The sequence below is a fragment of the Callospermophilus lateralis genome, chromosome 3 (assembly GCF_048772815.1).
Source record: "Callospermophilus lateralis isolate mCalLat2 chromosome 3, mCalLat2.hap1, whole genome shotgun sequence".
NCBI classification, from domain to species: Eukaryota; Metazoa; Chordata; class Mammalia; order Rodentia; family Sciuridae; genus Callospermophilus; species Callospermophilus lateralis.
In genome coordinates, this window is record NC_135307.1 from 116,791,820 (window position 1) to 116,807,553 (window position 15,734).

At 49.9% G+C, this 15,734-nt stretch overlaps 1 protein-coding gene across 1 annotated transcript in view; it reads left to right on the forward strand.

The window, feature by feature from the left end:
* Positions 1 to 14,940: 14,940 nt before the first annotated feature.
* The window catches only part of Ccdc33 (coiled-coil domain containing 33), a 105,205-nt gene continuing 104,411 nt past the window's right edge, over positions 14,941 to 15,734 (forward strand). Inside the window, exon 1 of the mRNA XM_076849412.1 lies at positions 14,941 to 15,250. Within this exon, the coding sequence (XP_076705527.1) occupies positions 14,941 to 15,250 (310 nt within the window). The remainder of the gene's footprint in view (positions 15,251 to 15,734) is intronic.

Below are 15,734 nucleotides of genomic sequence, written 5' to 3' on the forward strand. Positions count from 1 at the left end.
CTTGCCTACCAGCTAGGTATTCAGTAAAGAAGCTTAAAAAAAAAAGACATTCATTTGTTGCAGGGCATGGTGCCATAAGCCTGTAATCTGTTGGCAACTAGGGAGGCTGAGGCAGAAGAGTCACAGGTTCAAGGCCAGCCTCAGCAATGTAGGGAGAACCCACCTCAAAATAAAATTAAAAGGGCTGGAGGTATAGTTCAATGGTAAAGTGCCACTGAGTTTACTACCAGTAGACCCACCCCCCAAAAAAGTGTTTATTCTTTCAATAGAAACGAATTGAACAGCTACTTTGTGCCAGCACTGTTCCCTGGGAACAGTATTTTGGGGGTAGAGGGCCCAGACCAGTATAAAATAGCCCTAGGCTAGGCACTGTGCCTGTAATCCCAGGGCTTGGCTCAGGAGGCTGAAACAGGAGAATTGTGAGTTCAAAGCCAGCCTCAGGAATGGTGAGGCACTAAGCAACTCAGTGAGACCTGTCTCTAAATAAAATGCAAAATAGGGCTGGGGATGTGTCTCAGTGGTTCAGTGCCCCTGAATTCAATCCCCTGAACCAAAAAAAAAAAAAAAAATAGCCTTAGGAGCAGAGGGTTGCAGAGGGAAGGCACAGGTGCCCTGGTTATATCCTAGGAAAACCAATTTGATTGGGGAATTGGGGGTGGGAAGGATTCTTGAAGAAAACCACTTTGGGTGAAGATCTGGAGTTAGGAAAGCCAGCTGGGCTGAGGAAGGGGTGGGGCAGTCAAAAGTGTGGTCCCTACGTGGGGAACAGCCTGAGTGAATCTCAGAGTAGGAGGCCTTGAAGTCCTCAGCGTCCCCACCCTCCCACGTTCCTGAGCCAGGCCCACAAGGCAGGATTAGGGCCTGAGCTCTTGTAGACTCATTCCTCCGCCTCCTTCCCAAACAGCCACTCTTCCAGGAAAGGGGCTCTGACCTCCTTCCCGTCCCACAGAGAGATCAGCTGACTCAGAGCTGAACCTGAGCTTAAAGCAGTACAGGAGCCATGATGGCCCTTGGCCCTCGGATCCCAGTTTCTCAGGTGAATCATGCCTCTTCAGCCTGGGAGTGGGCTCCCAGAGGGCAGAATCCCTGCCTCTTCTTCCTTTCCTGATGCACAATGCCTGGCTGTGGGGCTCAAGGGGCTTTAGAAATTGAGATTTGTGAAGCCATTGCTTGTTCTAGTGACCAACATTCAATCATGGGCCTGTCCTGTTGTGCCCTGAGGTTCACCTGCTGGGCTTTCCAGAGGCCTCTGCTCAATATCAAAGCCCAACATGCCCTTCACCATTCAAAAAATCTGAGCTTAGGGAGCAATCAGCTCCTGTCTGAATTGGTTTTTTTTTGTTTTTTGTTTTTTGTTTTTGGTACCCAGGATCGAACTCAGGGACACTCAACTACTGAGCCACATCCCCAGCCCTATTTTGTATTTTGTTTAGAAACAGGGTCTCACTGAGTTGCTAAGCAGCTCACCATTGCTGAGGCTGGCTTTGAACTCGTGATCCTCCTGACTCAGCCTCCTGATCTGCTGGGATTACAGGTGTGTGCCATTGTGCCCAGTTCCTATCTGATCTTTAATCCCCCTCTTGATACCTCCAACAATTGGAGGTTAATTCCAGAGAGGGAACGCCTTCCCTGCCTGAGGCAGAGACGGGCAGTTGGCCAGAACCATGTCCTGCCCTGAAGGGAGCCAGACTCTTGTCTTCCAGGCTCATTTGTTCTTTCAACAAATATGTACCAGGTTGTATCCTTGGGACTAATGATACAGCACAGGGCAAGTCCTGCCCCTCAAGGAACTTAACATATAATGGGGGGGGGGCGGGGTGTGCTGAGAGGGAAAATAAGTCAGGGAAAGAGAAGAGAGGCAGAGAGAGATGCTGGCTGTTCTGGATCAGGTGGTCAGGAAAGGCTTCACTGAGGAGATGGTATTTAGCTTGTACCTGAAGGGATGCAGGGACCCCATCAGGCTACCTGAAGGAGCCTCTGCTGAGCCTCTATCAGCATCAGGGGTGCACCAGGTTTGCCCCAGGAGGGCCCAGGCACTGTCCCTCTCCCACTTCCCTGGATCAAACCTGCTCCCCCTAAAGGACTACTGTGGACACTGCCCCTCCCTGTCCCACCTTCACAGCCCAGGTTCTATGATACCACCTTCACTAGTCTTCACTAGGGAGACACAGAAGTCACCTTCAGGGAAGCCCTATGCAGAGGTGAGGAAAAGATGAGCTTTATCCTTCTGCCCTGATATGGGACCAGCTGGCAGAGGACATCTTTCCAGCCAGGCTGAGCTGGAAATGGGAAAGAGCGTGGGAAGGTAGGTGGGGTAGGAAATGCCAGTTGGTAAGGTAGCCTACCTGAGTTTGAGCCCTGGAGCTGGCCCTGAGGCTTTGAGTGAGTCCCTTCCCTTCTCAGGTCATGGCCCCACCTCTGTCTGCTCCAGCCTACAGATTCTTCTGTTGTGGGTTCTCCTCCCCAAGGCCCCCACCCCCTGCCCTCAGTGACTTCATGGCCCAAGAATGTGTATCCAGCACATCAGATACTGGTTATAGCAAGCAGATCAAAGCCACAGAGGCTGGCTGTGACTTCATAGCCTTTCGACCCACCTGGCCTCCAGCTCCCACACCCACTCTGGCAGGGGCATGAAATACATCATGGGTACTGGGTGGCTACACAGCTTCAGCTTGATAAAGACCCCATTTCTTGAGCCCAAAGTAATTCTTCAGCCTGGGGGCAGAACAGCTTGGAGCTCGGGAATGCTTGGAGCTGCAAATGAGAAGGCTGGCTGGCTCTGAGATGTTTGGAAAGAGGTCATCTGGCCAGACTACAGGAGAAGCACTGGGGACAGGAAAAGGGTAAGATGCACCACTGAAGGATTTCTCAAAAGGCCTGGGGAGCGGGGCCCAGGGCCTGTCCTCAGGGGTGGGTTGCACAGGAACATTGATACCCAAGAGAATCCGAGGCCAGCCTTGCCATCAGCAGAGGAGAGGCTGCAGAGCAGAGGAACTCAGGAGACAGAACTGTAGAGGCCCAGAGAGGGAGGAAGAGGGAGGAAGGTGACAGCTTGCATGATCTTGGGGGCTTCCTGGAGGAAGGGCGTGGAGCAAAACCCTGAGGCCAGAGAGGGCCAGGAATGGTAGCAAGAATGAAGTCTGTTTTAGGAGAGCCAGAAGAGGCAGGGGAGAGGCCTGGAGAGAGCCTTTCAGAGGTAAGGGGAGGGCTGGCCTCCTGCTGAGACCAGCAATGGGCCCTGTGGGCATACTCAGATGGAGCTGATGTCAATGTCCCAGGAGCAGCTGGGGCCAGCAGGACTCAGGGTGGACTTGGATGGGGGTGGTTAAGCCCTGCCCACTGTGGGAGGAAGTCCAAACTTCTGGACTATGAGCCCGTGAAGGTCATCTGCCACCTTGGCCTGGCACAGAGCTGCCCTGCCCTTTGGGCTGGAGTTGGCCTGTGAAGGCCTTGGGACCGGGCTTCCTTCCTCTCCATGTTTTTGTTCAAGTTGATTAAACCTGAGGAATGTTTGTGTCAAGGAACAGGGGCCTGAGTGCCTGCCTTCAGCTGACTGTGGTTATCAAAATCTTCAAAGGGCAAAATGCTAAGATTAGAAGGAGCTAAGAGTTGTGTGGAAGGAATAGAGAAGGCCAGTAGCATCCCCACAACCTCAGAAACACCCCCCCCAAGAGCCCCAGGTCTCCAGAACACCTCCAGAATCTCATCAACATTCCCTGAATTTCAGTAATGTCACCAGAACCCCAGAACCTTAATATTGCACCCAAGAGCTCTCAGAAGTCCCTAAACACAACAGAATACCTTAGGAACTCAATCACACTCCAAGGACCCTCAGACACTGGCAAAGCAAATGCAGGTTGCTGTGAAATGGCCCAAACCACAGTAAGCAGCTGCAGGAAACAAGAGACCTCCCCCTGTCCCTTGGCTCTGAGTCCAACAGCATACCCTAAAGTCCTATGACACCCAAGCCCCAGCAACATCCCAATCCCACAGCACAGCAGAGAGGGCCCAAAGGGTGCTTCAACCTAATAGGGGGGCATGGCCTGGGCCCGCCTGGGCAGCCTGGTGCCCTGAGGGCCCATGGGTGAGCACTCAAGGCTGAGTCAAGCTCAGGAACTCAGGGACCTCAGTGTCTGCTCATATGGACCACAGCACACTCTTATATGCATGCACGTGTGTGAGTGTGTGTGTGTGCGCGCACACACACACACACACACACACACACAAAAGGTATCCAGCACACATAGGGACTTAGCTAGCCTGGAATTTCCAGCAGTGGGCTGGAAAGCAGTGTTATTGACTGTCAAGCTCAAGAGAGGAAGAGTGCTGGGTGCCTGTGATCCCAGAGACTCTGATGGCTGAGGCAGGAAGACTGCAAGTTTGAGGCCAGCCTCAGCCACTTAGCAAGATCCTGTCTCTAAATAAATAAATAAATAAATAAAATGATTGGGGGTGTAGCTCAGTGGTAGAGCACCTGGGATCAATTCACATACACACACATACACACATACACGCACGTGTGAGAGAGAGAGAGAGAGAAAGAGAGAGAGAGAGGGAGGGAGGGAGGGAGAAGAATGTGAGTGGCTCTGGACCTCCTCCCTCTCCTCTGCCATGCAAGAGAGGCAGAGCATCATGTGGTACATAAGCCCTTCCTGGGACTCCTGTTGCCCTCACCAGTTGCATCACCCTAACATGAGAGACTTAGGCCAGGCCGCTGTGGTGGGAGTGTGGACCTGGTGAGCAGGAGGAAGAGGCAGCTGCTGTTCTGGGGAGCAGCACATTATCTTCCCCTCCCAGAGGGCTGGGCTAGAACTAACTTGGAGGAGGGAATGCAGGGAGGTAGGTTTCAGCTCAGTTCAAAAGTAGTTTTCTTACCCTCACAGAGTAGTGAGCCTCCCTTCAGGTCCTATGGCCTGAAGCAATCTCAGAAGCAATGGAGATAAGGCCGAGCTGGGTGCAGGTGGTGTTCGCCTATAGGCCCAGCTGAGGCAGGAGCATCACCTAAGCCCAGGAGTTCAAGCCTGGACAACATAGCAAGACCCTGTCTCAAAACAATAACAACAACAACAACAAAGCGGCTGGCGACACCCAGGAGCTACAGAGGGTTTTCTGCCTTCAGAGGTAGACAGGCCAAAGGCCCTGAAGATTCCCCAGCTGTAAGAGGCCCAGATTCTCCTTTCCCAGCACACCTTCCCTAGGGGGGACCACCATGGTCTGGCCTTGAGGAGTAGGCTTCATGCTGGACACTGCCCTCAGGGCGGGGCTCTCCATAAACCTCCTGCCCACAAGCAGTCAGGCTCCACTCAGATGTGACTTGTGCTGTCCCCCTGCCCTGTGGAGCCCCTACTGATTCCCCAGTGGTGCCTGAGGACAGCCATCCCCTGAGCCCTTAGAATGCCAGCCCTCCTGATCCTGTCCCTCCAGCCTTCAAGCCTCAGTTCATGCTCCATCCCAATGCCACCCCTTCTCCCTGCTCCCCCACCTGTCCCCATCCTACCTGGCCTTCCAGGCCTGCTCCAGCCCCACCTCTTCCAGTTGTGTCTTGACCTCTCCCTTCCGTTTCTCTTCTTCTTTTGCTGATCACTCTGGGGAGACTCCAAGGTGCTCCCTCAACAACTGGTGCCTCCTCTGAGACCCTCTGGGACCCTGAGAGGATGGCTGGTTGTGTGGGCTCAGCAGTTGGCCCTGAGCAGGGTCCCCAGCACCTGCTTTAAAAGGTGCTTGATCTCCTCCTCCCCCACCCGGAAGGCAGCCCCCTCCTTCCCAACACTGGCCCTGCCCCTCCTCCTGCCCCCCAGACCTCCAGCCTGCCATTCCAGGATCACAGAAGCCCACCCCACCCCCTTCTCTGGCTGCGAAGGGGCCCCACACAGCACACAGGGCAGCTTGTCTCCTGCAGTGGAGCCTCTCCGCCCCTCAAACCATTTGCCCGAAACTTGATCTCTTTGGCCCTCAGAGTCACCTCAGTGGAGAAGCCTGCACAGAGCTTTGAAGGCTGAGTTTCCCCAGCTGTGGTGGATGGGCTCAGGAACCCCCTGCCTCCCCTCATTTGTCACCATCCATCACTCCCAGGGGGCCATCACCTGATGAATTGCACTGAGCCCAGCCACCAACTCAGCTTTTAATAACCGATCAGCATCCTGCTGCTCCCCAGCTGGGCCAAGGGCCCTGACCAGAGTTGGGAGGGGGGCTGGGGGTGGTGGCATCACACTTTTAGGTGGCTTGTGGTTGGAATTCAGGTCTGATCCATCCCAGGGGGAAGCCAAAAATGCCCCTCAGAGAGTTCTCTCCTCCAATCCTCATAGAGAGGCTCCAGCTCTGGGGTCCTGCTCATCATCCCCAGCACATTTCTGCAAACTCCAAAGTTGCAGGGACAGCCAAGCCTGACCCCTCAGCACATGAACAGGGTTCACAATGCTCCTCCCTCTTCCTCCTAGAGGGGGCGCCCTGCAGGGATGGCAAACAAGACTGGAAAAGGAAAACAGGAGCTCAAAGGGGTATCAAAACCTGTGCTGTGGCAGGCGGAGAGGAGGGATGGATAAAGGCCAGGACAAGAATGGGGTTCTAAATTCTCAAGAGAAGGGAACTGGGGAGGGGGTCTCTTCCTCTTTGAGGATAAAGGCAATGCAGTCAATAAAAGTGTTGGGCAGTCCAGAGGCTCAGGCCTTGGGATGTGAGCCTGGCTTCCAATGCTGGTGAAGACCCAGGATGTGAGGGCACAGGGGCAAGAATGGTGCCAGGATGGGCAGCTGGCAGCAGGAGAGAGAGGAAAAGCACCCTCCCTGCAGCCCAAGCCAAGTTAGAGAAGTGGTGAGCCAGCTCTGGCCTGCCCTCCATCTTCCTCATGCTGAATTGCCATAGGAAGAAAGGATAAGACCCACACAGAGAGCCAGGCATGACAGTGCACACTTGTAATTCCAGCAGCCCTTGGAGGCTGAGGCAGAAGGATCTCAAGTTTGAGGCCAGCCTCAGAAACTTAGCGAGACCCTGTCTCAAAATTTAAATTTTTTTAAAAAGGACTGGAGATATATGTAGCTCAGTGGCAAAGCACTCCTGGGTTTCATGCCTAGTAACACCCCTCTCCCCCCAAAAATAAAGATCTGAAGAAGAAAGAAAGAAAAGACCCACACAAAGAGAGAAGTAACCTCTGGCTCACTTTTAGGAATCCATTCCCAAGGACAGCTTATATAGATAGGCAGTCAAGATGCCCAAGGTTAAATGTAAAAAAAAAAAAAAAAAAAAAAGACAATAAACCCATATTATTAATTATAAAAGCTTTTAAAGTTTTTTTGTTATCATTGTTTTGTTTTGTTTGTTTGGTGTTTGAGCATGCTAGGCAAGCACACATGCTCCCAGGCCCCATCCATCAGCTTAGATAAAGCTATATAGTGAAGAACTATTTCTTTGGGTTTTTGTTTTGTTTGTTTTTTGGTACCAGGGATTGATGCAGGGGTGCTTAACCATTGAGCCACATCTCCAACTCTTTCTTTCTTTCTTTTTAATATTTTTTTAGTTGTTGATGTGGACCTTTATTTTAATCATTTATTTATATGCAGTGCTGAGAATTGAACCCAGTGCCTCACACATGCAAGGGAAGAGCTCTACCACTGAGCCACAACCCCAGTCCCAGCCCCACCCCCCAACAAATTTTGAGACAGTCTTGCTAAATTGCTGAAGTTGTTTGTTGTTTTTGTTTTGGTACCAGGATTAAACTCAGGGGCACTTAACCACTGAGCCACATCCTCAGTCCTTTTTTTTTTTTTTTTTTAATTTTGAGACAGAGTCTCACTATATTCCTTGGAATCTCACTAAATTGCTGAGGCTGGCTTTGAACCTACGATCCTCCTATCTCAGCTTCCTGAGTCGCTGGGATTACAGGCATGAGCCACTGCGCCCAGTGTAAGGCTGGTTTTGAACTTTTGATCCTTCTGCTTTGGCCTCCTAAACTGCTAGGATTACAGGCCTGCACCACCAGCCAGCATGGAGTACTATTTCACTATTTAAAAAGAACAAGGTATTTCCTGATGGTGGAACTTCCAAGATATACTGCCAAGTAACAGTAACCAAGAAAGCTAGTTGTTGAACAATACATGAGTCGCAATCCCATTTTATGCTTCCACTGGGTAGACATTTGCGTGTGCATGTGTATGTGTGTGTGTGTCTGTGTGTAGATATAAAAAGTGAATCTGGCAGACATGCAGCAAACTGTTGGCAGTGGTCACACTTGAGGGTGGGGTGAGTTTGACAGAGAGAAGGGGAGTTTCACTTGTTTGGAATGTGTATTTTAGAACATGCATTGCATGTGTAATTTTTTTTAAATAAGTAAAAGGAAACTGTAAGTCTCTGTTGAAGGTTGATGTGAGGACAGATCTGCGAAAGCATCACTGAGCTGTGTAAATGGATTCCATCCCTAGCCTCCCTCAAAGTTAGATTCCACCCTAAGATACAGACTAAGCACTGGCCAATGAGCTGGGAAAAGAAGTTTTAACCAGGCATGATGTCATGCCTGTAATCCTAGCAGCTTGGGAGGCTGAGGCAGGAGGATCATAGGTTCAAAGCCAGCCTCAGCAATTTAGTGAGACTCCAAGCAACCTAGTGAGACCCTGTCTCAAAATTAAGGGAAAAAAAAAGACTGGGGTTATGGCTCAATGGTTAAGTGCCCCTGGGTTTAATCCCTGGTATCAAAAAAAAAAAAAAAAAGAAAGAAAGAAAAAGTTTTGAGCTTAATTCTTGGGATGTGTTCTTTAAAAGAGAGGTGCTTTCTTTACCCCTTCCTCCTTCAGGCTGGCTGAAATGCTGTTTCGATGGCTAGATCTTGAGAAGCCATATTGGACTATGATGCAAAGGTCCTAAGTTCAGTAGGATGGACAGTAAGTTAGCTGCAAAGACAGAGCCTGAGCTAAGGTCACATCATAAGGCCGCAGGAGACCTCAGAGTCTCCTACTGCACACAATATTCCATCACAGCCAAAGGAAACTTAAGCCCAGAGAGATCACATGATGTGCCAGGTCAGCGACTGAGCTAGAAGTTTTTCCAGAGATTGTCACCCCTACACCACCCCCACCCCACTCCCCTCACCCCTCGCTACTCTTTCCCCAGAAACCTCGCTTCCTAGAACTTGGACTATGTTCTGCTCTCTGGAAGCCCCCCGCCTCAGTTGGTTAATCTAAATGCAAGGCCTGGTGCACCTGTCAGCAGAACCTCACCCAGGGCCCTCACTGTGGGTCTGTATGTCTATCTTTCCTATTTGGCTTCTTTTTGTTTCATTGTCCTTCTGTCTGCCTATCTGTCCCTGTCCATCAATCTCTCTTTACATCCCTATTATTGTCACTCTGTCTCACCCTCTCTAACTCAGTCTGTCTCCTATCTTTCTGTCTCTCCTTCTCTCTTTGCCTCATTCTTTCCTAACTATGTCTCTCTCTCCCTAGCCCCCCACCCCCACCCCTGTGGCTATAAATTTGTCTCTTTCCTCTAAAAGGTTTCAGGCAGTGCCTTTCCTAAGCCAGCTTCCGCCCTGCCTAAGTCTGAGCTTTTGCCTGACCAGGCCTCACCCTGCTGAGTCCTGCTCTATCTACCTCTTACCTGCTTTGTCTGTCCGGGCACTACTGGTGATCACAAGGGAGGACTGGTGTCTGTCTCCAGCCCCCAGAGTCTGCAGGACCCAGGCCAGTGGAACACCACCGTCTGGGGGTGAGTCCTGGGAGCCTGCTGTAGGAGGCGGACAGCTGGGCAAGCAGAGGCAAAGGCCAGTCCTGCTGGAGCTGCCAATGAGGCCACCCCCACCTCCTGCCACCCCTGGAACTTCAGGTGCTCTGAGGCAAGGCTGGCCAAGGGCGGGAGGTGTCGGGGCAAGCCCAGGGGTCACCCAGGGGGCCCTGCTCCCCTCCTCCAGTTTCTGCTCAGCTAAAGCCAGGGCAGAGGGCTTTGGGGAGGTCTTGGCTGCTCCACAGAACCTGGCGTAGAACACCAAGAGGGAGGGCAGGGTGTGCAGCCTGAGTGGGCCTGAAGCATAGGGACAGGATCACAAATGCCATTTACGGGGGACAGTTTATAGGGCCTCTGTGGAGAGAGGAGACAAGGCTTCTAATTTTGTCTTTACCATTTACAATCTAAACGACAACCACAGTCGTTCCCTGCTCTGGATCTCAGTTTCCCCATCTGTGCAGTGGAGAGAGAAGGCTGCCATGCTCCACTATGCCAGCCTGAGTCTGTGATTCTGTCACCCCCACAAGCCTGGGTGCTTGAATCTGAAGGGAGTGGGACAGGACCTGCAAGGCTGGGGAGCTGCAGGAGCAGCCCGGAGGGCTGCAGGCCCGCGTTCCACTGTGTGGAGCAGGGGTGACTGCCTCAGCCCATGGGCCTGGAGACCTGAGTCCACCCATCACCACCCACCTGTTCTCTCAAGACTCTGTTTTCTTCTGTGGCAGGGGATGATGGTCGCAGCCCCAGGTCCTGGTAGGATCCAGAGGACTCACAGATGTCCCTGCTTTACCGGGAAGACTCAGCTCTGAGCAGAGGCAGGGTGGATGGGCAGGGAGGGAGCTGGAGGTGGATGCTTGAGGATGGGTGTCCAAGAGCCCTAAGGACCCTGGGGAGTGATGGGGGAGGGGTAGGCTGAAAGGAGCCATTGTGGGAAACAGGAAGAGGGACTCTGGGGTGGGCTAATTACAGACCCAGGCTCTTCTAGACAAAGCCAGCGGCTTCTAAGTGGCCATTCTTTAGGGGAAAAAAGAAGAGTCCAAGGCCCCATTAAATCACTCATGCTGGGGCTGCAGAAGGTGGTTTGGAAGTCAGCCTTCCAGGGCTGCTCCCCCACCCACCCCACTCCCTCCCAACTCTTTGGGGTCGGAGGAAGCCAGGCCCTGCCACCCAGAGCAGCCTTGTCTGGAGTTTAAACCTTTGGAAAACTGCCAGAGGCAAAACCAAGGAGGTATCTAGGAGTAGGAAGAATTCTGGGGTTAGGGACTAGGACTAGGGATGGGCTCTGCGCTGCTGGGCTCAGTTTCTTCAGCTGTAAAATGGGAGAGTCATCCAGCCCTGCCATGCTAAAATTCACTGAGTTTTCCCAACTTTCTCTGCAGAACTAAGGCCAGGTCTAGAGAAGCATTAGCACCAGAATCCCCGGCCTCCTCTGTTTACCCCCCTCTCTGCTTCCCTCCTTTCTGGGTACCAGCTTGCCTATGGAGACATCAAGATGCCTCTATCTGAAGCCAAGTTTGACTCAAAAGCCTAAATGGTTTTTGCTTCTCATGTATAAAATCCAAATGAAACAACCAAAACCAGAAGCTGAGTTGGTTTTTTTCATTCATTCATTCATTCATTCCATAATGCTTTAACCATTCCCAGCCACCCATCTGTTGCCCAGACCTGTCCTGGGCACATGTATGTGATTCCTGAAGAAATGTTCAATTGAGGGTGAACAGGTCAACATGCAAGACAGGAAAGGAAGAGGGCCAAGTTGCTCACCCGGGTGGTAGGTAGAAGTTTTACCAGTCTGCAAGAAGGAGGAAGTTGCTCCAAATAGAGCTGACAGTTTGAGCAGAGGAAACCACAGCAGCAAGGTAAGGAGGTGAGCAAGAGCAAAAGTCACTTCTCCAGGGCATGAAATAAGCCAGTCACAAAAGGACACATACCATATGGTTCCACCTAATATATAAGTACCTGGAGCAGTCATTCATAGCACAGAAAGTGGAAGGATGGTGGCCAGGGGCTAGGGAATGAGGAGGGGCATAGAGTTCCTGTTTTACAAGATGAAAAGAGTTCTGGAGGTGCTTGGCACAACAAGGCAAAATGTACTTAGAACTCTGAATATTTTAAAATGGTTAAGATGGTAATTTTTTTTTTTTTTTTTTTGGAGATTGAACCCACGGGTGCTTAAGCACTGAACCACATCCCCAGCCTTTTTTGTATTTTATTTAGAGACAGGGTTTTGCTAAGTTGCTGAGGCTAATTTTGAACTTGCAATCCTCCTGCCTCAACCTCCCAAGGTGCTGAGATTACAGGTGTACGCCACCACGCTGGCCAAGATGGTTAATTTTATGTTCTGTTATTTTACCTTTTTTTTTTAAAAAAAAAAAAAAAGGTAACCATTACACACACCAAAAAAAAAGTGAGCCTTGCCTGAAGACACAGTGGAGGAGAGGAGGCCAGACATGAGACAGGGGGTAAGGAAGCCAGATGGCAGAGGGCCCTAAAATCTTGAGAAGGCCAACATAGCCACTTCAGTGGCTTTTTAGAAAGTTGGAGAGAGAAAGGAAGGGGAAGGGGGAAAGGGGCATGTTGAAGGGACTAAGAAACAGACTGGGGAAGACATGGCTCTGTGCATTGGATTTGGTCCAGGGCATAGGGCTGGGGTGCAGTGCACAGAGGTTGGCCCTCAAGCCAAAGGTACTGATGTCCATCTTGTAACATCTCTGGGGGGCACTTCAAACATGCAAGGGAAGAGAGCTGCTTTTACTGAGTCACTAAGCTCTAGGACCATGGCTGCCCATGCATAACTACTGGGGCAAAGGCTTCTAAGTAGCCTCTGCCACTCACCTTCTCCACCATATGGCCATGTTGTGGCCCTTCCCCATATGACTTACAGAGTTTCAGACCACCAGAGCAGAGGGATGACTTATCCACCCACTCCCACCCATAGTGTAGAAGAGGACACTCACACCCAGACGAAGAGATTTACTGAAATTCACCTTCAGGGCAGGTCACTAGAATTCTTTGCCTCAGTTTCTCCTGGAATCTGAAGAAGTTTAATCATTATGAAGGAAGCCTGCTACGTATACTGGGATCCTTAGCTGGGCTGGCTAATACCATCTTTAGATTGGCATCTATAAAATGATGCATGCCAGTCAACGTAACTCAATCCAAGTAAACTTTTAAAAGTGCAATCCAAGCTGTCCATAAATGTACTCTTCAGACTAAGAACTGTTCTTTTGCAGTTTTTTTTTAAGAGAGAGAGAGAGAGAGAGAATTTTAATATTTATTTTTTTTTTAGTTTTTTTCGGTGGACACAACCATCTTTGTTTGTATGTGGTGCTGAGGATCGAACCCGGGCAGCACGCATGCCAGGCGAACGCGCTACCGCTTGAGCCACATCCCCAGCCCCTCTTTTGCAATTTTAGAATTTAAAATTTCTTAATAGAATTCATTTGAATCTTTGACCCAGTCCCAGGACATGTTCAGTAGGAAAGAGTATATATAGAGAGGCTTAGGTTCAGTTCTTTACTCTTGCTTATCGACCACGTGATCTGAGATGAATTTCTTCTTTTTTTTTTTTTTTTAAATAACTTTATTTGGGCGAGTGCTCACCTCGCATGTGTGAGGCACTGGGTTCGATCCTCAGCACACATAAAAATAAAGATATTTGGCTGGGAATATAACTCAGTTGGCAGAGTGCTTGCCTCGCATGCACAAGGCCTGGGTTCAATCCCCAGCACCACAAAAGTAAACAAACAAATAAATAAATAAAGATATTGTGTCTATCTACAACTAAAAAAAAATTTTTTAAACTTTATTTATTTTTATGTGGTGCTAAGAATTGAAGCCAGTGCCTCACACATGCTAGGTGAGCACTCTCCACTGAACCACAACCCCAGCCCTGAGATGAATTTCTTTTTTTAAATATTTATTTTTTAGCTTTCAGTGGACACAATATCTTTATTTTATTTGTATGTAGTCTGAGGATCGAACCCAGCGCCCCGTGCATGCCAGGCGAGCGCTTTACGGCTTGAGCCACATCCCCAGCCTAGCACACACGAGATGAATTTCTTAACATTGTCTCAGCCTCAAATTCTTCATCTGTAAAACAGGAAATAGGATCTGGGGTTGTAGTGGTGGAATGCTTGCCTAACATGTGTGAGGCTCTGAGTTTGATCCTCAGCACCGTATAAATATAAAAAAATAAATAAAATAAAGGAATTGTGTCCATCTACAATTGAAAAAAAATGTAAAACAAAACAACAAATAACTGTATCTCAGAGAGCTATGCAGAGTGCCTGATATCTAGTAGCTGCTCAATGAAAAACATCATTAATGATAATGATATTGACGGTGGTGATGGTAGTGATAGTGGTGGTGGTGGTGGTAGTGATGGTGGTGGCGGTGGTGATGGAGATAGTGGTGGTGTTCATGATGTGGTTGGTGGAGGTGGTGATGGTGGTGGTGGTAATAGTAGTAGGTGTGGTTCTTACTGAGAGGTCTCCAGAATCTTCTGACTTCCATTGGGTATTAGCAAGACCCAGGATCAGGAACAATGGATTTCAGCTTGACTACTCTTCAGTGTGAGAGGCTCAGAGTTCTTTGTAAAGTGAAACTGTGCCCCATATTGTGTGTTTTGATTAAGTGGGTGAACTGATTTCAGAATCAGGTGCTAAGGGCATAATCCCAGGGAACAGACAACATCCCCCTTCCCTTATCGCACTGTTCACAACTGAGTTAAGAATCTTTGGGGGTGAACAGACAGGCTCTTCCAGAAATGGAAAATTCTGAATACCATATATCCATGTACCTCTCAACTCTGGCCCTGCTCTATTTTTTTTTTCCATAGAACTTATTGTCTTTTAGCTTACATTATAATTTATTTATTTTCTATATATCATATTCATTTTTGTCTTCTTCCCTTTCCTGTTTCACTAGAAGACAAGCTTCAGGAGGGCAGGAATGTTTGGTTCACTGCTATATTTCAAATGCTTAAAATAGTGCCTCACACAGAGTATATGCTCAATAAATATTTGTCGAAGGAACAAATGCTAAAAGAGATTAATAGCGGCCTTGGTTCCCCAGGTCAGGCCCCATCTTCCTGGCTTGTTACCTGGTTTCTCAAACAAACGGAGAGAAGTGGGTGTGTCCCTGAACACCCAGCCTGTAGGCTTTCAGACTGGACACAGGCTGGGACTATGGGCAGGAGTGCAGTGCTTAGCCTGGGGTCAGACCCTGAACATGACCATGGCTTTTAGTGGGCCTGAACCCTGGCTCCCTGCATCCTTGATAAGCCAGAGGCTGAAGGCTGAAGAAAAGACACTGGACCTGGAGTTCGAGGTCTTGAGTGTGGGATTTAACGAGAAAGGCAGATATGCCCTGCGGCTGTCAGCTGAGAACCCACTGCTGGCAGGCTCTGGAGATGGGGTACAGTTGCAGGTGAATGATGGGGACCCCCTCCAAGCCTGCTCTGCTGTCACTGATGTCATTGAGCAGCAGGATCCTGGCCAAAGCCTCACTCTCCCCAGGAACAAATTTATCTTTACTTTGCCCAAAGGTACAATGTGGGAGTGGGAGGGGGAGTGGGAGGGGGAGTGGGAGGCAGAGGAGGTCCCTGGGCTTCTCCCCCAGCCTCTTCCAGGGACCCTAGGAAAGCTCAGGAGTGCTGGGAGGGGTGTGCAGATCCCCAGACTAAGCTTGGCTCATGTGACCTTGGGATACTGGTCCTCTGTGACACCCTGTCTCCTTCAGTGTGACTCAGGATGCTGGTATTATTCCTACAAGGTCAGGTGAGGAGGAAATGGAGGGGCAGGTGTGAATTTAAAAGCACTAGCCCAAGGTTGATTTGGATCCAGTCCTGGGTAGTGAACATTACAGCGAGTAACCCTAGAACCAGACTCTGAGCATCACTTAACTGTGGAATGGGGGATGAACAGGTATAAGGAGACCTAGATCTTGCCTTCTAGAAGCTTCCAGACCAAGTGAAGAGAGGCAGGAATCTTAGAAAATGACTAAAAAAGCGAAAGGGAGAAAAAGATCCA